Genomic DNA, 27,376 nt, shown 5'->3' with positions numbered 1-27,376 from the left:
TCTTGTTTTCTTAAACAGTGTTTAAAATGCCCAATTCAAGTCACTTCCCCTGTCATTAAAGGTGTGCTAGATTCTTCTCTTTCAGAATGGCTAATCTTATCCGATGTCTATCTTTAGCAACACAATTGAACCAAATGAGACAACCTGGTGGATTCTGCAATAAATTCCTTTACGAGGTGTTTCACTATTTCCTCTTTACTTGCTCTGATTGAGTTGGGGAAATGATTGTTAATGGAATAATGACATTCTGTCCCATTTCTCTCGGTTGTTGGAATGACAGGAATGGGGCTTAAGTTCTGCAAGTGGCACGTGATAATATGCTCCGACTTGATTCTGATATTAAATTGAAACTGCAAAATTGCAACAGAAGTCATCTTGAAATCCAAATTTGACTTCGCAAAACGAAACACAGGGTAATTCATTTACAAAAGCAAATGAATGCAACATCTGTGTTGCATTCTCACTTTCATTAACTGATACCAATGTAACACGATAGAAAGATGAAGTTGACGGTGTTGACCTCCTGGTATTTATTTTTTTCCACACACGAATTTCTGCCTATTCTATAAGGATAAACCACATTGCATTGTATTGTACCATAAAACTACATTTCATCGCACCTCTAATCTTTCATCAAGGACATCAGAATAATATTGAATATTCGAGATACCAAAACGTTTTCTGTGTTAAAGAATGTACTTAAAAGTTATAATCCGCAACTCGCATTGACAATCCTTAGTATTCTTCCTGAATTTACCCCACCGCACAGATGCTTTGTTCTCTTGCGTTGGGATGTTTGGAATTTCGGAGGAAGCAACTAAAGCTGTCAATACCATTTGTCTAATAATTGCGTGAGTTCTTCTGACTGATTTGCATATACAAATGAAAAGAAAAACGATCTGTAAACTATCATTTTTATTATCTATGTAAACTATTATCAACGGGTGAAGGGTAACCATACACCCGTTGTAGTTCATTGACCATTTTTTATTACTGTCAGTATGCTATTTTTAATAAATGTTAACTTTTTTAAAATTAATTAAATATTAGGTAGTAATAATCTATTTCCTTCATCACTCCTTTGTATTGCACACGACCAACCAAAAAGGGAGATATGACAACACGACCAGCATTGAGTGTTCGATTGAAATCAAAGTTTAAATCTATTTAACGCAGACGCAAGTTATACCCAAATATATCGCATAGCTACAAATCTTCATTGCTAATTCAATTCTCCACTGTTGCCAATCAGGGAAAATGATGATTACCCTGCTGGTGAACAGAGATTACATAATACCACGTAATACTCAGCGGTACCATCAAGGCTTAAGGGAAATCATGATTCTTGAAATAGTTGTTCGCTATATTCGGGGATATTATTAGAATATATTTCTCCTCGGTGGCAGTTCAGGTCACAGTTTCTGCAACACTGGACGCACTTAGAGCATATTAGTTGTGTGTGTGTGTGTGTGTGTGTGTGTGTGTGGTAGAAGAGTTGTGACAGTAGATAGATCGTATTCGTTCAGACTTTGATGATTTGTTTATTTTTTTTTTTTTGATGAGAAACAACAAAAAACAATTTTATATAGGACAAGTCCAGTATATGAATAAGTGAATAAGTAAGGATTACAATTATTTTTAAGATATATTCATTTGCTTGTATGAGATAGCTACATTTATCAGAGGTCTGAAATGACTTCATAAAAAACTGACAACGAATTATTCGAATCCAGTCTCGGTCTCAGATGACGAGGACATAGGCCTTCCTCCCAAAAAGTCTGTTTTTATACTCAAATAAGACAGTTGGGACCGTCGCCTGTTTGGCTTATACCAAAGCAACTATACGATATTCTATCAATTCAGCATATTCTATTAATGGAATGTGTTCTCCGGCTGGTTTGTCTCTTTTTTTATTCAAGTAAAGAAACAGTGTTTTCAGAAAAGACGTTCTTCTGACATTCTACACTGCTCAGTAGGGATTCGAGCCAGATTTTTTTTTAAAAAGAAGGCTCATGTCAGCTAACAACTCCGCTAGAAAGACACCAAATGAAAACAACTTATCAATTAACATATGTCCAGGCAAATAAATATTAGCAACGGCATTAAACCGAAAAAAATTCCAACTAATGGGACATATCAATAAGAATACTTAACAAGATAGCTGTTTTTTTGGTAGAGATATTGTCCTGTACATGAAGTATACCAGCGATATAAAGGTGCCCTTAATAGCTGTGTTCATCAAGGGGGGTTTTGCTAATCACACTATCTTTAACGTTGAATATTATGCTCAAGGGATCTATCCAGTAAATGCTTTTAGTGTTTCACCAGTTTAACTTTGTTAATTGGCTAAATAGCTCTTTTTTTACTGATTAGATGCTCATGTTCTTGTCCTAAGTACACATAAATTGCCAAATAAGTGCCCTTTAAAGTGAATTCTTTTTTTGCTGCACTGTTTTAAAAGCCTTGTATAGACACTAAAGGAAAGATGTTGCTCCCTGAGGTGGAGGGAGGATATCTATAATTCAGTAAGCATTAAAGTTAAGGGAATGAATAGTATTAGAAAGGGATGAACCAATATCAGCCCTGAAGTTAGGTATAATTGTTGTGTTCCCCATTTTTATTTAAGTCATTTAATTTTATATATTCACTTACAGTTATGTTAACGATAGTTTATTAATATTATTGAATGAAGCGCGAGCTTCCATGGCAATCATATATACTTTAGTTGAGTTTGCTGATGTCGCCTCCATGGCATTCTTGATCGCCTATCTCCATTCATCCTCCACTGTATATCATTTTTTGGGATTCCGATGTCTTCAATAACGTTTTATCCTTTCTTCCCTCGGATCTTACACTTTCTTAGACTTGGTACTTATAGTAGATCCGAACGCCAGGAGATATTACAATCTCTTGTTTTCTTTTGAACACCCAACGATCAATTGTTCGACGTCAAGCAACTTATATGTCATATCCTCTCCTATATCCTTTGTTTGCCTCCAGATCTAGTGAATGTGTGCATTCCCCCAGGCTTGTTTTCGTGAGTTTACAAAGATTTGTTAGTTGTTCACACCTGTCCCGAGCAGCCAAGGAAGTCTGAATACGTAGAAAAGTGAAAACCATTAGTTGATCCTTGGGAATAACAAATGGGGAAAAAAAGTCATTATCTTTTCCTTAGAGGGTAATTTATCCTCCAACATCATAGCGAAACTTATAAACGACACAAGCCATTATTGTATCGTTAAAAGTTAACAGTACTTGTATTTCTCATATTCAGGTTAGGAAAACTTAAAGAAAGAGGTCAGGTCATTAAGGTCAATCATCAACAACATTCCATGGAACGCGTAATGTTGTGAAAAAAAAAAACAGCAAGAATTTTTCCTCGAGTTATATTGTTATTAGAATCGGAACTTATTTAACACAGAATCAACTACTTCCATTTTCTATGAATTCATCGCGTCATCTCAAAGTTGTTACTTTATATTAATAATATATCGGATAATTATTAGAAGAACTGTTAGGTATATTGTACAAAGTGTGTTTCATCATCAGTTGCATCAGTCTTGGGACTGGTAGCTCAGCAGCAATTTCCTCCATTCCGCTCTGTCATTGGCTTTCTTCTTAACCTCCTGGTAACTCCTCAAACCCGTGCTGTCTTTGACTTGGTCAAGAAAGCTTTTCCTTGGTCTGCCTCTTCCTCTTTTCCCCTCTACTTTGCCTTCAGTTATTCTTTTCACAAGTCCATCATGTATATGTCCAAACCACCTATCCCTTCTAATTTTGATCGATTTTATTAGAGTTCTTGTTTTGTTTATCTCTCTCAGGACTTGTTGGTTTGATTTTTTTCTGTCCATTTTATTTTGTTCATGCGACGCCAGCACCACATTTCAAAAGCCTCCAATCGTCTTACATGTTCTCTGCCTGGAATCCAGGTTTCACATCCACACAGTGCAATGCTCCATATCAATGTCTTTACTAATTTTTTTTTCAATTGTAGGTTGAGGTTTCCTGTTAAAATGCTTTTCATCTTAGAGAATTGGACTTTTGCGTTGTTTATTCTTGATCTTATGTCTTCTCTTGTTCTGCCATCTTCTGTTATTAGGCTTCCTAAATATTTAAAGCTTTTCACTTGTTTTATTTGTTTCCCGCTGATGTCTATATGCTCTGTATTGATAGGGATTTTGCCTTTAACAATAATTTTAGTCTTATCTGTATTGATTTTCATTTTATATTTTTCAAGGTTATTATTTAGTAATTCTAGCATTGTTTTTAACGTTCTTCTGTTTTCTGCTACAAGGGCTATGTCATCAGCAAATCTTATACACATGACTGGCTCACCATTTATCTTTATTCCACTATTTATTTTATCTTTAGTTTCCTGAATGGCCTTTTCAATATATAAATTAAATAAAAGTGGTGAAAGTATACATCCTTGTCTTACTCCACACCTTATTTATTATTTTCTCCTTATTAAAGTTTGTTTATAGTTTTAATAATGTTAGTTAATCTTTAATTTTCTTAATGTCAAGCTAATATTTTCAGTATTTTGTAATAAATAAATTAACTAGATTCAATAAATTAAATTTTATTTCACTAATATTGCATATTACATCAAACCCACTATTCACAATAGGAATAAAAAATAATTACAATAGACATAGATATGGAAAATAATCAAACTCCGATAATAACATTCCCTTACAAGATTCAAATATCCTATCTTTCATTATTATTATTATTATTATTATTATTATTATTATTACTATTCCGTCTCGAGTTTCGCAGAATCTTTCTTTGCATTTGTCGAAAAGCAATTGTGTATCATCGCGCAAAGGATGGCCGCCATAGGATAGTACTTGAATGATCTGACTAGTTCCAGAATACTCTTGTGATATCCTGTCTTGCCTCTTTTGACTGTGTGTTCAATAAATTTCTGAAATTTTGACGTCTTCTTAAAGAGTGAAAGAATGAACAAAGAGATACTCCATCTCTGTCCGATCCATCAAAATTTTATTGCTTGTTGACATTTGAGATTAGATTAGTGTTGCCTTCTACGCTGTGGGCAGGAAGAGTTTGAAGAATTCAGAGACATATCATGACATTTGCGCATGCTTAGAAAAAGTGAACAAATGTATACCAGAGATCTACAATTGTGGCCTTTTCTGTATACTGTGTATATAGAGAGAGAAGCTCAGGATGATGCATTTTGATACTGAGATATTAAAGTAGTTTCTTTTAAAAAAATGTAAAATGCAAACTTGTTGTATGAAATGGAGATCGAAAATTAGACTTTACCGAGGTTGTGCTAAAAGAAAACTAAATAAGATTAAAAAGATATCTATACGATTATTATTCGTGTTACCACAAGCACAATAATGCAGTTTTTTTATTATTTTTTTTATGTGTGCAGTTGTTACCTTGGTAACAGTACTTAAAGCTGGTTTGCGCATGCGTCCTTTTTGAGATAAGACTGGTATTATGCTTTTTTTTTAACTGATGGATATAACTCATTTTTAATTTACGGTTGGTTTCATCACATATTTTTAAAGGCACTTTTACTCTCAACAATAGAGAAGGTAGTCAAATTGCAAAACATACATTGTTGGACAGGGAAAAATTCGATGCAGTTAAATGCCAAATAAAATCAGTAAATAGGATAATATAAAATCAGTACCATTTGCATCGGAGAAAATATCTTAAACATAAAATACATTTCATTTAAAAAATCTGGTGGTGCAAATGTCTAGGTATAATGGAGAGAATAATTATTTTTGGAGATTAATGCAAAATACATAGGCATAGTCCGATTTTTCCTTCCCTCTGAGTTTGTGACTGTTGTCAAATGTCATGACGTTCATAATAATTAGGACGCTAATGAAAACTAACTCCGGCACTTCAAATTTTATGACTGCACCGCTCTGGCTAAGAAGTTTGACCTTGGCGAATTGCAAACTGGCTATTAAACTACTATCAAACATTTTGCTGAATGACGAAATACATTTTAAGGATTTAGTTTTATTGATTTGCTACAGAAGATCAGAGATTATAAATATAAACGTATACAATATATACGATATTTACGGTATTCACAATGTTCTATCGCCTTACAGTCCTTATAAGGACTGGCTTAAAGGGGCGAAGCAAGAATGCTTTTCATCTTCCCCGTTATCTGTAGATAACAGTGTAGGGATATAGCCAGTTATTGAGCTATTAAAGCTCTGATCATGGCAGGAGGGTGACAGCAATAGCCGAGCCTCAGTTAAAACTTCATTGGCTACAGCATTGTCATCCATAACCCTCCAAGGGTATTGGATTGAATTCAATGTATTCTCTCCAAATTCTCCGCCCCTGAAGATAACAATTCTTATATAATCAATATATAAAAATATAAATGGTGGTTTCCTATACTTTACTAATATCATTAATAAATAATTTTATTTTCAAATTTTCATTATTTTTAAAACTCTTAAAATATTTGCATTAATAATTTAGATGTAAATTGAACATTTAAATTATTTATAATGTTTGTAAAAATCAATTCTCACAATTGGGACAAAGCATGTAATAACCATGGAATTATTTTCTCCGCCTTGAGGGAATAAAACAATTGAATGGCGTGGCACGTGTCTTGTACATGAACTATTTACTTACCGATCGTTTTCTAACCGATTATTTCCTAAAAGAAGTTAATGATAAGTAAACTTATAGCTATCAGTGCCTGTTTGTACGATTTTAATTAGTATGTAGCCTTAAGACTAGAGCAAATTGGTATCGCTGCTTCTTTATTCCAAGAATGTTATAATTATCAGTATTCATTTCTTTCAGAGTAAGAATTTTGTTGTTTACAACCACAGTCGGATATTTTGTCTATCATTAAGTCTGCTTAATTATCTTGAATGCCAAATAAAAATTTCATCGACAAAATTACGTTCTTGTGTATTTTAGGAATGTTTATCTGCTATGACATTTATTTGGAAAATATAGATTGTATGTTTACTAATTACAGTGGTAAATAATAGTGATTGTTATAGAAATAAAAAGGTTTTCTATGATCCGTCATGTCCTATGCATAAGCAAAAATAGATATGAATGTATTTGTAATAAACGATATTTAAATATGTCGCCATAGTCGATTGGTTTCAACGCACGCTGTTATTGGTGTTATATGCAGAGCAGGATTTTTTGAATAAAAAATTAGAACGATTTTTTTAAATACATGATGAAAATAGAAAATGATAATGAAAAAAATAAACAATTTTTATGATTTTTTAAAAAAATGAAACATTTGGTTTTCGTTTTTTTGAATAAATTGTCCTAATTTAAGTTGAATATTTTAAAGAAAAATATTGTATTGAGGACAACCAATTATTCCCAACCAATATAAATAAGCAGTTATAATAAAGATGATCTCCAATGTTTACGAAAAGGTCCTTTGAAAACTTCTAAACGCTTTTAGAGATATCTGAGGCATTGAACTATCAGGAATGTCCCATTATCCCACTGATTGTAAACAATACTTAATCATTTGAATATTGTAAATGCAAACTACAGAAGTAATCTTTGACCGTATCTGTTTGCAATTGTCATAAAATTTGTAACTGTTATCCCTAAGGGAGGAAAAGGAATACGGGAAAATATTGTTTACATTTTCGAGATTGCAGAGTGAATTATAAATAACTCTATGGTCCATATTCCTATAATTTGCTGTTATGAAGTAGGATTTAGCGACTAAGAAGGAAACACAAATATGTTAATCCTATTTTCTAGGCGTAGCAAAAACTTTGTGGTACCGAAAGTGATTATTTTGATTTAAGGATCTAATCTCTGGTGGTCCTACACGATGCCATTAAGTGCAGTAGAAACAATTGAAGCACTTAACTTAGGTCTCCTGCATCACCATCTAATCTGCTTACCAAGCTTACTCCCTAACAAGCTATTAATGAAACAAATAAATCATGCAGCTAAGGAAATGCTAGTAGACTATAGATGTGACATAAACTCACTGATAGCATCCTAATTTAGCAATTTCTTAATCTACTACATCACGATAATTAGCGATATCTCATGCAGCCAAGTTTTTCGCAGCTCTTAAGAAATGGATGGTGAAGACATAAACAAAACGATAGATTAATTTTTTGAGTGGTCGTGTGTGGACTAATCACAAACATTAACTACTTAATTATGGATAACGTCGGTTTTTTTTTTCTAAATTTTTATAAAATATTTTAAGAAAGCAAATTCCTTTGTTGCTACTTAATAATGTCTAATATATTTCGCTAATAGGTTTTACCAAGACTATAAAATGCTAAGAATTGATAGAATTAAAATTCGGAGAAGAATATTTTTTGATAATCTTAATATAATGCGTTAGAAATAAAAGAAACAATTATATATTCGAATAAGTAAATCGGCCTAGAACAGAAAACACAGAATAGAAGGTTATTGTTTCACAACGTTACTTCTGTCACAACTGTTACATATATCACTGGATGTCATTCATAGGAAATATCTGTAATAATTCGTTAAAAATATAATTAATGCATTGAAATTTTCGATATAATATGTACATATTTTCAGAGAATATTTATGTATGGATACTCGCTTTAAATTCAGTTTAATTCAAAATTATAGTGATAACATGGATTAAATTTCTAATTTAGTTATCACTATAAATTAACATGTATAGTGATAATATGAATTGCTTATTTCTAAGAGGACTATTGACTTACGACTCCGCACACAATGCTGTATTTTACATTAATATAATCATGAAATACGGGGAAACATTATACATTTGGAAAAATAGGTTTCATACAAGCGTAATAGATGATTTTTAATAAGATTTATAAAAACATTGAAATTCTATACTATATCTTCAAATTTAATACGTTAAAAACATTATTTTCTAAACAACATGAAAGAAACTTAATTATTTAATTAAATTATAAAAAATATCCTAAACTTTTTAGTAAAAACTTATTATTTTATAAAAAAACTAAAACACCTTTCATTTTATTATATTTTTTTACATCTATGTTCAGAAATAAAGAGATTCCTTTGTGGGTGTCTCCGTTATATGATCAGAGCTTTAATAGCTCAATAACACCTTATCCCTACACTGTCCTCTACAGATAACGGGGAAGATGAAAAGCATTCTTGCTTCGCCCCTTTAAGCCAGTCCTTATAAGGACTATAAGGAGTCCGTTATAGTAGAAACTCCTGCAAGCGGAAAGTTGTTGGGCTTTCGATTCTAAACAACTTACTAATCTCAAATTTCTTCTATCGATTAAAAATAATAATTATTATTTTTTTTTGAGTCATTATGGATTCACAAGCTGAAATTTCTTTAATTTGTTTTTCACTAAAACTTTCCAAATTTATAAAAAAAAATGTCAGGGCTATTAAAGTAACAAAAATATAAAGAAAGAAACGATGTGTTTAGACCAAAAAGAAAACTACAATGACAAATTTAATGTATTCCACATACTTCTATAATTACGCCATTATGATTTATTTTAGTCGAATATATACGAAATGATGGACAGATGGTTTGGGTGATCTTTATGTCATAGGAGAAAATAGTTATATTATTTTAATCTTCAGTATATTTAAAGTGGAAGTAACCTTGAATTCACAATTATTAAATGATAGATACGGTAAACCTTTTTTTTTTACACTGTAAATGCTGCTTTCCTACACAACTCTCGCGCATTTAGAAGTGGACACATTTAGGAGATCTGGCTACAATGATTGATTTAATTTTTCCTCTTCAGAATGTTTGCTTTCTAACACACGCACACATTTCTATATACTGTATTTCATATTGACATTTTCGTTAGCATTTGACATGATTGTGATATTCCTAACTTTTGATACTTTTCTTCTAACCGTTATTAATCACTTCGTGGACATTGCTGCACGGCACAGATGCCGTATGTTCCAATTCCCATATCACCTGTTATATATTCTGTAGTTTCATCGTGTTGTGATGACGAGCTATTTCAATTAGCGGTTGGGTCATTGTTCGCTGGTTATAACAGTTGGAATCTGCAGGTGGGGTGTGGTTCGAGAGTAGAACTGAACTCAGTCATAATGTTAATGCTCCGTTATACAGTAAATGCCTCGTGTTATCCTCTTACATTCCAAAACAAATATATGCAAGTGGTCAGCGTTTATCATACCTCAACAAGGGGTTTTCTCCCGTTATTAATTGCACAATTAAAGATTGATAAATACTAACTTAAATACACAATTTATGGTTGAACGTAATTTTAATAAAGATTTTTCTACATCTCAGAATTTGACAATCGACATCAGCCTCATTTTTTGCAGCATAACACACACCGCATCGCAAACTAAGAGCTATATTGAATAATATAAGCACGTAAACATAAGAAACATATTTAATTAACCAAATATTTCGGTTAGAGAATATTTGGTTAATTAAATATTCTATATTCTGGAAATAGCAGACCATCTTCAGTGGCACTACAAGAACAGTTTTAAAAAAATACAAGGTGGAATACTAACAATAGATCATTTAAAAATAGAAAACAAGCCACGTGATGTTATATCACTAAGTATTAAAGGGAATATTTTTAAGCAGAGACATGATTAAAATAAAGATATTAATTAATATTAAATAACAAAATATTAATATGAATTAATGAGTTGTCCTGATTAGACTTTTCCAGATTTTTGATATAGATATACAGTTATTCCGATTCAGGTTAGGACGATGGAGTAAGGCCTCTACGCTTTCTTTGAATAAACGTTCAAATTTATAACGGGATGTATGTAAGAGGCAAGTTTTTGACCAAAGGATGTTGTGGTTAGTTTCAGTCCCGTGCTGAGCCAATCCAGATTTTTCAGGTTTCTTGTGATGAATGGTGGATTGATGTTCTTGGATTCTTTTTTCAAGAGAACGTCCAGTTTGTCCAAAATAGGAGAGATCACAGTTGCAAGGGATTTGATAAACTCCGGGAAGAGACATAGTTTAGGAGAAGGAAAATGGGAAGATAATTTGTTAATAGGTGAATACGTAGCTGTTAACTCCTATTTCTTCAGAATTCTTGAGATAGGTTCTGAAATCCCGGAGATGTATGGAATTGGAACTCGATGTATTGAATCGTTGTTGTTTTGTGGTGGATTATAAGAATCGAGAAGATGTTGAGTACTCTTTTCGGAAAAGCCATTGAGTTTCATGTGTTGTTGGATAGTATAAAGTTCTTTCTGTAGAAAATTAGAAGTAGAAAAATTAGTTTGGGCTCTTCAGATAAGACATTTTATGATTCCTGTTTTTTGACAAGGATGATGGGCTGATTCTTTAAGAATATAACGACCTGTGAACGTTGGTTTCCTGTAAACTGTAGTTGTAAGAGTATTTGAAGGTGACCGGATGAGGAGAACGTCTAAAAATGATAACTGGTTGTTTTTTCCATTTCCAAACGAAGAGACAAACGCTCAACTATGTCTCTTCCCGGAGTTTATCAAATTCCCTGCAACTGTGATCTCTCCTATTTTGGACAAACTGGACGTTCTCTTGAAAAAAAGAATCCAAGAACATCAATCCTCCATTCATCACAACAAATCTGAAAAATCTGGATTGGCTCAGCACGGGATTGAAACTAACCACAACATCCTTTGGTCAAAAACTCGCCTCTTACATACATCTCGTTATAAATTTGAACATTTATTCAAAGAAAGCGTAGAGGCATTACTCCATCATCCTAACCTGAATCGGAATGACTCTATATCTATATCAAAATTCTGGGAAAGTCTAATCAGGATAACTCATTAATTCATATTACTTTTGTTTTTTAATATTATTAATTAATATCTTTATTTCAAACATGTCTCTGCTTAAAAAATTCCACATAATACTTAGTGATATAACATCACGTGGTTTGTTTTCTATTTTTAAATGATCTATTGTTAGTATTCCACCTTGTATTTTTTTAAAACTGTTCTTGTAGTGCCACTGAAGATGGTCTGCTATTTCCAAACCGAAATGTTTGGTTAATTAAATATCTTTCTTGTGTTTACGTGCTTATATTACTCAGTCTTTATGTCACAAGTATCCTTAAAACATCAAATTCTAAGAGCTCTTTTTAACAAGTTTACTGCATCATTTTTATTGTTTAACTAAATATGCCTATTTAATCTAATTTTAAATAAGCATATTTAGTTAACAATAGTATTATTTTAAAAAATGCATTAAATTAAAAGTTATAAATAAAATTACTCTTATTTTTTAAACATGCATATATATATATATATATATATATTTAAACATATATATATATATATGTTTAAATATATATATATATTTAAACATATATATATATATGCATGTTTAAATATATATATATACTGTATATTTAAACATATATATATATATTTAAATATATATATATATATATTTAAACATATATATATATATATATATATATATATTTAAACATATATTTAAACATATATATATATATATTTAAATATATATATATATATATATATATATATATATATATATATATATATATAAACATATATATATATAAACATATATATATATATAAAAATATATATATATTTAAACATATATATATATATATATATATATATATACACCTTAAATAAAAAAATATATATAAAGTATAAATGAACAAGTAATGGGTGTATGAAGTCTACCCCGAAAAAATTGGTTAAAAATGGTGCCCATTGCTGTCCCACCTAGTTGATATCTGGTGCGTAATGGCGGTTGCCAAGTGTTTATATATGTGATCAGTGATTTAAATAGTTGTTATGATTTTCTAAAGAAAAGTTTATTTTGTAAAATATTTGCTACTGATGCTGGTAGATCGATTTGATCTACGGGATATTTATATATAGAGGTAAGTGTTCTTCATTCTGTGAAACATTTACTACCTTTGCTGGTAGATCGACTTGATCTACGGGATATTTACATTGGGCTCTAGGTCCCACTTCTCAAACTTTATTTTAATAGAGTTGTTGCCTTCTGTTAATCATGACAAAACCTCTCAATGAAGGCATATTTGAGGAAGTTTACAAAGAATTCCTAAGATTAGGAAAACTTTTGAGCGACAACTGGCCAGGGAAAGTAAAGCTCTTAGATACATTCCCCCCTACAGCAGTCACAGAAGATAGGATGGATAAGTCTAATGAAGGAAGTATGTTGACTGAACCAGAATCAAGTCACTCCACGAATACAGAGAATGCTGCATCTCAGGATAATACTCCGCAGTTTTTGGACACCAACACAGAATTTCAAACAGTCAAAAAGAAAAGGAAAATCTCCTCTACTGCAGATACACCCAAAACAGTGGAGATAGAACCAGATAATGTAATTAAAGAAAGGGTACCCCCAGTCGTCCTAAGGGCCAAGGAGCACTGGACGTCCGTTGCATCCACACTGAAATCTTCAGATATCACCTTCATTAAAGCCACAAACACAGAAGAAGGGATTCGCATACAACCTAAAACATCATCAGATTACAGAAAAATGACCAAACTTCTAGACAACAACAACTTGCCATATCACACTTTTGCACTCAACAGTGAAAAAATTTAAAAGTAGTGTTAAGGGGAGTAACTGAAACATTACAAATAGAAGACCTCACTGCAGACCTCCAACTTAAGGGATTTAGCACAATTAAAGTCAGCCGAATGCGGAGGGCTGATAAAACACCCTATCCCCTAATTCTAGTGGAAATAAGCAAAGACCAAAATCATATATACAATCTCCAAACCATCTGTGATCTAGTCATAAAAGTTGAGGCATTGAAACTCAAATCAACTACAACCCAGTGCCAGAAGATTGGGCATGCCCAACGATGCTGCAAGGCTGAATTTCGTTGCGTTAAATGTGGTGGCAAACATGCATCAAATGAATGCCATAAACCTCGTACACTTCCAGCAAAGTGTGCAAACTGCGGAGGCCCACACCCTGCAAACTATAGGGGCTGTATAGCATTTCCTCAAAACCAAAAATTACAACTCAAAACCAGTAAGCCTCTTCAAGAACAAGCGTCTTCCCATCAAACCATAGTCTCCACAACGGATGGAAGATCGTATGCTGAAGTTACAAGATCAACCTTCCAAAAAGACCCAAAACCAAAGCAGTCACAGCAAACCAACAAACCTATCCTACTGAACATAACAAGCCACTTAGGTGAAATGCTTGCTGAACTCCAACAAACCAACCCAACTCAAGAAGCCAAAGATATCATCTTAAGGCATACACAATCACTCTTTATGGAAATTCTTAATGGATAAATCTAAAAGAAAACCGAAATCATTACAAATTGTTTCATGGAATGCAAATGGTTTATCTATCAAATTACAGGAGCTGCAGGAGTTTGCAGCAGAAACTCAAGCAGACATCATCCTCATAAATGAAACACATCTTCGTCCAAGTGACAAAATCAGAATCAATAGTTATAGCACTTACCGAACAGACAGATGCTTTGCTAGAGGTGGAGGCACTGCCATCTTTGTGAAAAGTAACATAAAACATAATTCAATAGCAGAACCCCAAACAGAACACATGGAAACTACAGGAATAGAAATACATATGGAAAATACAAGCAGCATTACGATATATGCAGCCTACAACCCCCCAAATAAAAAACTCCTTGAATCTGACTTAGAGGTGATACTAAATACAGGCAGAGCAGTGATTATAGCCGGAGATCTTAATGCCAAACACTCAGTCTGGAATAGCAGAAACTCAAATATTAATGGAAGAATACTCAACTCTTACACCACTTCAAGAAATATAACAGTAATAGGACCCACTGAACCCACACATTATGGAGCTACCGGTCGTCATGATGTACTAAATATAGCTATATTAAAAAACATAGCGCACAGCTATCAGATACAAGCAATCAACGACTTAAGTTCTGATCATAACCCCATCATATTACAACTAGGCACCATACAAGATATAACAGAAAACACCACCACATTTATAAATTGGAAACAACTTCCCTCAGCCTTCCAGGAAAACCTTGGTCCAATACCGCATATAACATCTGCTGAAGATGTAGAAAAAGCAGTGAAGACTCTTGAAAAACAACTGCTGACAGCTATAACGCAGGTAACAAATATAACCAAATGTACACCATCAAATAAACTTCCACAGGATATAAAGCGTCTTATCCAAGAGAAAAACAGATTAAGAAGACAATATCAGAGAACAATGGACCCAGCGGATAAACAAGCAGTCAATAGAGCAACAAACCAGGTTCGATATGCCCTAAAGGACCACCGTAACCAACTCTGGAATAACAAAATTCTCCAATTAAACACAGAGGATCAATCAATATGGAAAATGATGAAATCACTCCGTTCAAAGCGTTTTACATTTCCTCCAATCCAAGGCGAATCTAATGTGGTTTACAACGACGAGGAAAAAGCTGAAGCATTTGCTGACAGTTTAGAAAAACAATGCAGCCCCAATTATATCAATACAGATATAAATTTCATAAGTAAAATTCACACCCAAGTGCGTAAAATGCCTCATTCCAATCCAATAACAAATCCGTGTCACCAACAGAAGTATATGAGATTTTAAGAAAACTAAATAACAAAAAGGCTCCAGGTCCAGATGGAATAACAAATAAGGTACTCAAGTTACTTCCTCGCAAAGGGGTTATGCATCTAGTAGCCATCATTAATGCCATCTTCCGGCTAAATTATTTCCCACAACGATGGAAAATTGCCGACGTTTTCCTAATTCCCAAACCTGGGAAAAATACACAGTTTCCTGTAAATTACAGACCAATCAGCCTTCTTTCATGCATAGGTAAGATAGCCGAACGTGCTATTCTCACACGGCTTCAAGAGGCAACAGATATCAACCATATAATTCAAGATGAACAATTCGGCTTTAGGAAATATCACTCCACAACGCTACAAATTTATAGAGTTATCGAACATATAACCCAAGGGTATGAATGGCACCAACACACTGGCGCAGTTTTTCTAGACATCACTCAAGCATTTGATAGAGTATGGCATCATGGACTAATTTTTAAACTACACGAAGTTGGTATTCCGTTGCCACTAGTGCTACTTATCAAATCATATCTACACAACAGAAAGTTTAAAATAAAACTCAACGGTATCAGATCCACGGAGAGGAGAATCACGGCCGGAGTACCTCAAGGCTCTCTACTATCTCCCCTACTCTTCTCCATATACATGGCAGATCTCCCCAAACTGTCTCCAGCTATCACCGCTCTGTATGCCGACGATACAATCATTATAGCCAGATCCCTCCGTCCACACCTGGCCACAATCAAGCTGAAGAGAGCAGTCAATGAATTGGAGGATTGGTACACCAAGTGGCGTATCGCAATTAATCCAAACAAAAGCTCTGCAGTACTTTTCACCAGACGTAAGGCAGAACCGAATACAAGCATACAAATGTTTGGTAAAATCATCCCTTGGCGCAATTCTACCAAATATCTGGGAATTCATCTTGATAGACGTCTAAACTTCAAGTCACATATGGATAGTGTTACCACTAAGGCAAGTCAGAGTATAGCACAGCTATATCCACTTTTGAACAGGAACAGCTTCCTAAGCATAAGCAACAAAATCTTACTTTTCAAATCGGTAATCAGACCGCAACTAACTTATGCCTCTCCAACCTGGGGTCACACGACTAAAAGCAACATCAACAGACTTCAGATAATACAGAATAAATGCCTAAGAATGGCATTTAATGTCCCATGGTTCATCAGAAACATCCAGTTATATCAAGAAGCCAATCTTCCAGATATTAAGACCTACATGACAAACATTGCGGAGAAATTCTTTACAATCACGGATAATCACCCAAATCAGTTAGTTCGACAGGCAGCGGACTACAAGCCCTCAGATCGTTTCAAACATAAAAAACCGAAATCCTCCATCGCAAGAGAAAGCTGATACAGCCTCAATGCTCACAATGAGCGGGTAAATTACCCACAATAATCTCATCACCCACAATCTAAAATCCAGATGAAGGGATAAAGAGTCAAGGACTCAGTCCATCAACCAATTAAGTTCAAGTATGAAGTCTATCCCGTGATATGTTGGAAACAATGAACTTCTTAGAGATACAAATATTCCCTATATTTTCTATTTTCTACAATCCGTAGTATCCAAGTTTTTCCTAAAGACGTCCACACGCATTAACGATTTGGTTCAGCAAAGGAGGCAACGGATATATTCAAACATAGAAGACCAAAAGCTATATTAGCCTCCTATAGCGATGCATAATCTCCATGCCCATTCAGGGCGAGCAAACTGCTTACAAATTTTACCCTCACTGTAACCACAACAGATAGCGGGGAGTATGAAAAGCATCTTGCTTCACCCCTAAAGACATAATTGTCAATTATGAAGTCTACTGTTGACAGTAATGTTCATTGAAGCATTCAATTTAAAATGATGTGTTTCTCAGAATTAAGTTTTCATTTCTTGTTTTTTTAGAAAAAAAAACAACTATAAATTAATAATTGGATTTCAACCTTTCTTTTTTATACATTAAATTTCGTTGACAGGAAATTTAAAAAAAAATTCTCAGAAACAAGTTGCAGTTTTAAGCTCTCTTTTTCTTCTTGCATTTTCGTAATAAAAAAAAAGTGCCAAACCACGTGCGAGAGATGTAAGTTTGCACAATCGAAATTGCATCTGCAATAATTTACGTGCATCGCGTCTGTTAAGGGTTGAAGCGTAATTGAAATTTTATGGTCTAAAAATCAATAACTAATGGTCGGTTTCCATGACGCTTACTGTGCATTCACTGGAATAACTAGATTTATTCAAAATTGTATGTTTGCACTTACTGAACTTTGCATTTTTTTTATTTAATGGAATATTTAGATAGTTTCTTAGGGTTTTGAATTCAGGGAAAAAAACTTCAAATAATACCTCATATCAATGAAAGCATTTCCAACTTTTTTTTTTGTTTGATGAAATCTCTTTCCCCAAGAATGAAGAATTAGAAAACAAACTGTCCGATAAGAGCTTATTTTCTTAGGTAAACCAAAGAGAAAACGTATAGGGTTTCATTGGTTATTTCGAAGATGAGCTATGTAAAACGAAACATGACAATTTTCTAAATGGACTACTTCTTTCCTAATATATATTCTTTTCATTCTGGTTTTTGAAATATTTGTGCTCCCAAAAGAGTTTATCAGATGGGAACCTTGTACGTTTACAAAAGGGGTATGCACCTCCGTCGAACTTAGTTTGGTACGTTCTATAGATGTTATCAAATTCCTTTTCCTAATCTCATGTTCTGCAAGCATTATCTGCGAAATATCGATTTTATTTTGAACCGTCTTTCCTCCCCGTAGATAGGATAATATCTTGGGGACTCCATTTTCAGTAGGATTTAAGACCTTCCCTAGATACAACACTATTCACCATAGTTTGGAATCATGTTTTTGTAAAGGCTTACTCGAAAATTAATGTGACAGAGAACCGTTATTGAGGCTTTCAGTTAAGGTTTCTTAAAATAATAGAATACATCTCGAAATATTTATTATTCCTTAGAAGTAAAAAAAAAAATATATATATATATATATTTCTGAATTAGAAAAATCTATGATTCGGGTAAAAAACGTGTAAATATTTCCTTTTGTATTTACACCACTTCTATTCGCATTTTGAAACCATATTTATAAACTATTTCTAAATACGAAGTTCAAATGAGAACGGAAGAATCCAATACCCTTGGAGGGTAATGGATGGCAATGCTGTAGCCAATGAAGTTCTAACTGAGGCTCGGCTATTGCTGTTACCCTCCTGCCATGATCAGAGCTTTAATAGCTCAATAACATTTTATCCCTACACTGTCCTCTACAGATAACGGGGAAGATGAAAAGCATTCTTGCTTCGCCCCTTTAAGCCAGTCCTTATAAGGACGAAGTTCAAATGGGTATTTTCGAATCAATCGACCGTGAGATGCGGTGATTGATTTTATATGAGATGCCCATATAGGGTAACGGATGGCAATGCTGAACCAATGAAGTTTAACTGAGGTCGGCTGTTGCTGTTATCCTGGGTTAATGAGTTCGCTCTCTTAGGTTTTGTCCTAAGGGAGCACTTTGAGTCTCCGGGGAAAGTGTTCTCCGGCACGGCCCGCTGAGGGGTACTTGCCGGTGAATTATTTTCCTCGGAATATGAGCGGTTCTGCTCAGTGGTCGGGGAGCCCGTCACTGAGTGGAACCAACGCTGAGATTAGGACGGTCTTTCGCCCACTATGGAGTGGCCTAGAGATCGTCCGTATTTTTGAGATTTCACCTTTACTTACATAGTCGGTGATTGATTCATTAATGCCCTGGGAGGTAATGGATGCAACAATGCAATGCTGTACCAATGAAGTTTAACTGAGGTTCGGCTGTTGCTGTTACCCCTTGGGCGAGGAGTTTTTGAGTTCGCTCTCTTAAGGTTTCAGCCTTAAGGGAGCACTTTGAGTCTCCGGGGAAAGTGTTCTCCGGCACAGCCCGCTGAGGGGCTTTGTCGGTGAATTATTTTCCTCGGAATTTGAGCGGTTCCGCTCAGTAGTGGGGGAGCCCGTCACTGAGTGGAACCAACGCTGAGATATGGACGGTCTTTCGTCCACTATGCAGTGGCCTAGAGATCGTCCGATTTTTTGAGATGACACCTTTACTTACATAGTCGGTGATTAATTCATTCAATCCAATACCCTTGGAGGATAATGGATGGCAATGCTGTAGCCAAAGAAGTTCTAACAAAGGCTCGGCCATTGTTGTTACCCTCCTGCCATGATCAGAGCTTTAATAGCTCAATAACACCTTATCCATATACTGTCCTCTACAGATAACGGGGAAGATGAAAAGCATTCTTGCTTCGCCCCTTTAAGCCAGTCCTTATAAGGACGAAGTTCAAATCTCAAATTGAATAACTGATATTCCATGATAAGGCATTATTGAAATTATTAGTTTCATAACCAGAATTTTAGGATAAAGTGGTCAGTATGATTTGGTCTCACAATTTTTTATTATTATGATTTGATATGAAAAACTTCATATCAAATCATAATAATATCAGTTATTCAATTTGAGATTTAAACTTCGTATTTCAATATCTCCTGTCTAAAATTTGCATGTTTATTAATTTTGAATTATAACATGACTAAAACTATTATTTAATAGCGATGAATCTAGGAAGATTTTATTAATTTAATTTATTAAAATAATACTCTATAAGTCATTTGATAGTTTGTGATATAAAGGATGTTATTCACAATATTTTATATGCTACTCAATATAGTTTGTTCCATTTCTCTTAAAAATTATAAAAATAACTTATGGTTTATTTACTCAGAAACTTCAAAAAATATTTGACTAGTTTAATATATTTTCCAAAATCGTAAATTGTATTATAAAATTCTAAATATACATTACACACCATTAAGTTTTTCATATCAAATCAAAATAATAAAAAATTGTTAGACCCAATTATATTATATTATATTTTAAGAGATTATATATTATCCTAAAATTATGGTTATGAAAATAATAATTTCAATAATGCCTTAAAACCAAAAATGTTAAGGCATGTTGGCCTTAAAGTCCGGTAGGAGTTTTTCATTTAGAATTAATTTGACTGTTATATAAATGAAGTTAAACTTTGAATTTCACCTTTATATTGATCTGCATATTATCTTTGACTTTAAAATTACCATTATGTACTGATATCAAATACATCCTTATAGTTTATTTAAAAGCTTCATAACATATTTTATTATTTTAGTCTATTTTCCAAAATTATAAATATATATCATAAAATTCTAAACAAACATTACCCGCCATTATGTTTTTCATATCAACACAACCTTTAAAAACTACAACTATAGCTTACTATGTTCGTCGAATGAAATATCTAGTGACGGAAGTCATTGTTACTGGGATAACGATGTACGTCAAAATTTATCACTTAGGCGAAATATTGCTTTCGCAGCAGTGCGTAACTAACTCATTTAAATTAGGAGTTAGAATTTTACCGAGGCGTGTTTTATTCGAACAACTTTGCCAATAAACATTGACAAGAACATCAGCCCACGTAGACAGTTCAACACCAGACTTCAAGTTGTCTACATCTGATTTTTCTCACAAGTAAAATTCAATAAGGTCACTTCAGTCAGAATGATCTAGAACATGCCTTGCATTTCATACAAAGAGCCAATAAAAATCTGTTCGCTTACATTTTCTGCTTATTCTAGAAATTATCCGGGGTTTTGGAAGGCTGAATCAATCATAGGAGTATGGAGTGTGTACAATATGTTAGAAACAATATTTTTTGCTGCGTTCAGGTCCACTAATAGAGAATAACTTTTACAGAAAATCATGGTTTGGTTCTTTCATTTAAAGATACAACATAAAAGCCTCGCTCATGATAACGTTTTTGGGGAAGTTCACATCTGGCTATTGTCTGCTGCAACCGTAGTTAGAGGCGCTTCTATAACTTCGTAAGATTATCCGAAAACTAATAATCGGAATGGAATCCTGCATGTAGCGGAGACCCTCGTCGAAGTATTTATCATATTAGCACCTTGAGAATGATAATTTAACAAGAATTTTGATTGTTTTTAAACTGTTGACAAACCAGAACAAGGCTCGTTGTTTCCGGTAGATTTGCTATATCTGTTAATAATAAATTCTTCACATACCTTATAACTGCGATAAGCAAACTAGTTTCGTCATTAATTTTTTTTAATGCACACATTCCATTTGGAACAGTAATATGAACATAATGTTGATGATAGTTTTCATTCTTGTGTTTGGAATGTGTTTATTTTGCTGTGTTATCCATTGAAGCTGCCACGTCTTTGAGAGAAAACAATTCAAATTCATTATCAATAGATCGTATGGTAACCATTTCATCGAGTTTACTTCGCTATTTAGTAATGTTATATAAATGTCTAATTTCACGGTTAAATTAGCTTTTCGATGAGAATATCTGACATTCCCCAGAGCATATGCAATTGACAGTCGCTTCCCTGTAGATAGTTTAGAACTTGGAATGACTTAAATCAAGTTCATCTGTTAGCAATGATCAAAAGATACGGAGATATGTCATTCGTCTTAAGTGTTGAAATATTGATGGAGCAAATGATTTAAATAGTCGCTCCTATGCGACTGGTAATTCCAGTTATTTCTACATTACTTTATCAACAATCTAGTTTGCTTTCCTAATTTTTGATGTCCCTAAATGAATTGTTGAAAATTAGTAAATACTTTCATGGGTGTTTTTACTATCTCATTTTCTTAAACAGTCGTAATTCTTTCACAGAATCTAGGTAATAACTCATAATATATAAAAGCATTTATATTTGACATTTTTTTAAAATATTTGCGTTGCAATGAGTTTAACCATTCTTGAAACGGCTCCGACTTATTTCAACTGTTTTGTTTAATAAACCATGCATTGGGACCGCCCTTGAATTACGCAATAAAATATTTTCTCTCCCATTTTTGTGACAGGCAACTATACTACAACAAGAGCAAATAAAATAAAGGTAATAATAATTTCATGATGTAATCTCATAAGCTAATTTAATGTGAATTTTAATCACATCACGCCGACATTACAATAGTAGTAAACAGTGATAAATTACCCATTAAATGAAGTTCTGGCTTAAAGATAATTAATCAAAAAGGAAATTAAAATTTTAAAGTACGAGAGAGTTTTTTAGACCTTTGAAATTATGGAGTCGAGTGCAGGAGTTTAGGGACATTGAATTTGTTCACTATTTACTTATAATTAATAGCTTTCTACGACTCTGGAAGCAATTTTGATTGAATTTTGGTCAAAATGATATCCTGAGCATTTGGATTGAATTTAGGTTAAAGTCCTGAGCATAGCGAGTAGAGAATTTTGGATAAATTATCATTGGTAAGTTTATCAAAAATTCGATTAATGTACTTAAATAAATTATTTTAGTTCTTAATGTGATGTTCTACTTTTCCTAATAGACGATTTATTTAGTCGCATTGCTAACTTTTTCCTACTCTAAATTTCCTCAGTGTTACCCTACTTGAAAATATAGTGGGGAGGGGGGGAGGAACCTCTTACGGGCAAATATAATAGCAAAGTATTGCGCACTCTCTCCTATTTGAGATAAACTCATTTTCGTAGCTCAGTAAATTACTACGGACCACATGGTGTTCCACGTAATTGAAGGATCGATTAACATTATGCATATTTTAGTAGGTTCAGTACTGGACGGGAACATCCAATTTATAAAATTGGTTGGGAAGAAATATCAATCAATGACTTAAATTTATCATCACCAGGAGACTTTTCTTCTTAGTAGCAAAAGATAATTAAGATAACCAATGATATTTTATATAGAAATAAAACATGCATTTTTAAATAGAAAAATGTGTTATTTACTTGAAGATAAGTATAAAAAAACGAGTTACATTCGTTTACAAAAAGAAATCGAAAAATAAATGGACAATTAAATGCTATCTGCAAGTATTCGAATACTTGCATCATTGACAATAGCGCTGTGCATTCTAAAACGTAAATGATTGGTTACTTTCAACAATGGATTTGACGCTTTGGATTTTTACACCTTGCTCAATGGAAAGGCTTAAATAAAAGACGTCAGCGACTCAAAATTCACCGCATTCCAATATGAATCGCAAAAGCTGTTTATCCTAGAAGCAGAATGATCTTCAGCCCTAACAGACATCATTTAAGAACTCCTAACATTAAGGAGTATTGAAATCGAAGCTTTGTAAATGTATAACAGACAACAATGTGCGGAGAAGTGGCATTGACTTCCTAAATGCAAATTGTGCTTCTTCCATTCACACTCATAATTAAATATACGTTTTTGAATGCATATCTTATGCACTGAGAAAAATGAAATAATTTAATATTTGATTAGCAATTAAATGATTATGCAAACTAACTATTCAAGAATATGGAATGATTCTATTTAAATGGAATTTGATAAATGGATTCTGGCTTATAATAAGTAACTTCTTCAATTATAATAATTAATGCTATTGTCGCAAGCATGTTTTTGATTGAATATCATGTTTATTTAGTAAGAAAAATCTGTTAAATTGTTTTCACGAGATTTATAAAATTTATTCAGCAGGAGTAGGGAATTCAACTTGACAAGCCATCAAATCAAACGAAGGGGGAAAAAATCGATCATTTTGAAGATAACGTTTCCTTGTCTGTTTATGTATTTTCCTAATTCACGGTACGTATCTCAGCTGTACTTTTTAAGAACGAATTCTAAGCATATTTACTGAATGCATGTTTTCTTACATGGTTATATTTTTTCTTATAATATTTACAATGGAAAGAAATCGATTTTGCGCGTTGAAAAGTAAAAAAAAAAAAAAACGCACCATTTGATCGGAAATATAACTTGAAATTGTTTACTTAAAAGTAACAATGTTTTTATCATACATTCTTGTGGAAAACAAAATTTACTGAGGATTTTTGTGGATAGAAAGATGAAGTTTACGTGCCTACTGTAGGAATGAAATGCGTGTTAAATTTTCCGATTAGTATCTTCATGATTATTTTCACGATATTTCAAACTTTCCTCGCAAAAAATTCAAAATAGGCATGTATTCAATTACATTCTGATTTTAGTACTTACTGTTGTTTACTTTATTATTATTTTTAATACGTAAAGTATAACAACATGGATTGCAATCCAGGAATAGTTTTTCATACATTTTTTAGACTCCTTTTTTTTTCAGTTAGAATTTTAACTCCGGAAATAAAGGAAGTCATCGATTATGTCCCACTTGATCATCAGATCTTCCTTCCTTCCGGAAGGACGCGTACATACACTAATAGCTGATACCTATCTACGTAACCTACTTCAAGATGTTAAAAAGTAATGAGTATTGATTTTTGGTGCTTTATGTTGCTATTAATAAAAAAAATTATTCATTTCGGACTATTTGCCCAAAAGCTCTTTATATATAATTAATAGTTTTGGTATCCAAAATGAGAATGAAAATAATATAATAAGACAGAGATAGCTGACCAAATCTGATGGAATCCTGTTGTTCTGGGCCACGAATATTTACCGTATAGCAATACGCTTGAGATTCAGGTTATACTGTCATACTTAGTCTATAAGAAAATCCGGAAATGAAAGCGATGCAATTAATAGATATGTGTCCCAGTTGTTGAGTTAAAATCATTGAGTGATCTGTTTTACTTACACTTGAGGAATAACTATAATGTGCGATTTTGAAAGGCGCAATCTAGTTTAAGATTTAGGGTTAAATCTTTGTTTACGGTAAGGTTTGTTGAAAAAACCTATAAGAACACCTTAATAACTGTACCTCCGAAAATGTATTATCTAAAACTATGTATATCTGTGGTATTTCGTTACTCCCCCTCCCAACAGATGCAGAACTATTTGAAAATAAGTTAATAAGCTGAAATTATTGCAACAAACGCACTCCTCTTAGCTACTGTTCATTTTGCATCGCAGAAGTTTGTTTATAGCCACTTAACCCTGTACCGATAGAAAAATTAACTGTGGCTATAGGTAGAATGTTAATACCTACAGAGTCTCTAAATAATTGGAAAAGATATTTGAACAAGTATATATATTTATTACGATAATACAGTGGTCAATCTTATAAACTTGCTTGTAATCACTATTCATAGATTTACGATGAAATGCACTTAATAATATATGAGAATTTATCATCAATTAAGTCAAAAGTTATACAATAATATGGAAAGTTAAATAAAATTAAATATCGATAAAATTCGCAGGAATGGTCATCAGACACTCCATTGAAAATTAAATAATGTCCATTACCAACTTTTAAATCAAAAATTATGCCCTGTAGTTTACGAAACTTGAATGTATTGTTTATATTGATATTATCAAAGCGAACATTCACAATTGAAAATTCGTGTGTTTTCTTGTAACACTGTTTTCATTTTAATGGTAAAAATAAAAACCAGACAATTTTGCTAAGTAAAGAAAAATGCTGAAATGGTTATATTTAATCATTTGGGATTAAGATCCAAGTCCTCCCTCCTCCTTTTTGTTGTGGACTTCCACAACAACAACAGAAAAATGAAAGGCATCAAAGGAAACGACTAACCATCTTTTAGCAGATATTTTCTCTATCTTAAATAAGATAAACACATAAAAAACATAATTTTGTGTATTTACTAAACTTCAAAATTTTCTTAATTTTTTTGTTTATTTTAATTTTAATTAAGCATTTTAGTCGTAGATTACGTTTACTTTATTATTATTAATGCAATTATATTATAAATTATAATTATAGGAAATAAACTAAATAATATAATTACATAAAATTACTTTTCTTTTTTTTAAGAAAAAACAGCCGGGATGCTATGTTTAAAAATAAATAATAAATAACAAAACTAAATACCTACTAATCCTTACCTTTCGCTGAAGGATATGCAAAGAATATCGGACACACATTCACTGTAAGTCCTAGAACCACCCACACAAGGAAGAGGGATGAGTATTGTCCAGAAGTAATTTTCCACGGTCTGGCGAATCTGTTCATTCTTGAGTAAGAAATTTTGACGACGTCCAGTCAAGCTTGGCTCTGTTCTCTCCGGCCTTGCCAAGGAGTCAGATCGCGGCTACACTAAAAGTGTTCGTAGAAAACGGGCGAGAAGAGTCCGGGATAAAAAATACATGCCGAAGAAAAAACAAGCCTTCTGTTTGTAGGGAAGACATTTTGCCTATATTAGTTTCATTTTGTAAGGACAGAAGTAAGAAAGACACACACCACTGCAGTTGCGTCGTACTTCGGCAACCGATTTGAACAGCGCAAGCTCCGCTGCTTTCCGATCTACTCGACAGTTCAGCGGCAGGAGGAGGAGCTATCCGGGAAAAGACTCTACTGTCGCGCGCCGAATGCTGAGACCACAGACACTAGAGAATAAGGAAAGGAAAAATCATGTGGCTGGAACACGTGATCGGCAGTTTGCGATCGCATAAGCCAAGCTGTCTCGCCTACGATCGCCCTCATTACGACTGTTGAGAGAAAATAAGCCGCCCCGTCCAGAATTGATCGGGTCTGATGTGTCCGCTCTTGGTAATTTAGGGTATCGTTCATAACTTGAGACAAGCAATACAATAAGGAGCTGTTTCTTTGTATGTTAAGGAATGGTTATCTTAAACGCCATCTGTGCACACACAACCCAAAGATATCTATGTAGTAAATGGGTTACTTGACTTAGTTAAGTGGACCACAAAGTATTATTTACAAAGGTATTTAATATACATCCCTCTTCAATTACATTCTACACTCCTTTGGGCTTTGCAGCTCTCTCACACACAGTC

At 33.3% G+C, this 27,376-nt stretch overlaps 1 protein-coding gene across 1 annotated transcript in view; it reads right to left on the bottom strand.

The window, feature by feature from the left end:
* Nucleotides 1–26,668, bottom strand: part of LOC150099756 (zwei Ig domain protein zig-8-like) — a 156,343-nt gene extending 129,675 nt beyond the window's left edge. The window contains exon 1 of the mRNA XM_090403885.1: nt 26,465–26,668. Coding sequence (XP_090260011.1) covers nt 26,465–26,591 — 127 coding nt within the window. The 5' untranslated portion in view covers nt 26,592–26,668. The remainder of the gene's footprint in view (nt 1–26,464) is intronic.
* Nucleotides 26,669–27,376: the final 708 nt, after the last annotated feature.

Source organism: Typopeltis vanoorti, chromosome 14 (assembly GCF_054136105.1).
Source record: "Typopeltis vanoorti isolate ZY-2024b chromosome 14, IOZ_Tvanoo_1.0, whole genome shotgun sequence".
NCBI classification, from domain to species: domain Eukaryota; kingdom Metazoa; phylum Arthropoda; class Arachnida; order Uropygi; family Thelyphonidae; genus Typopeltis; species Typopeltis vanoorti.
Note: the sequence above shows the minus strand (reverse complement) of the source record. Positions and strands in the feature narration are given on the sequence as shown.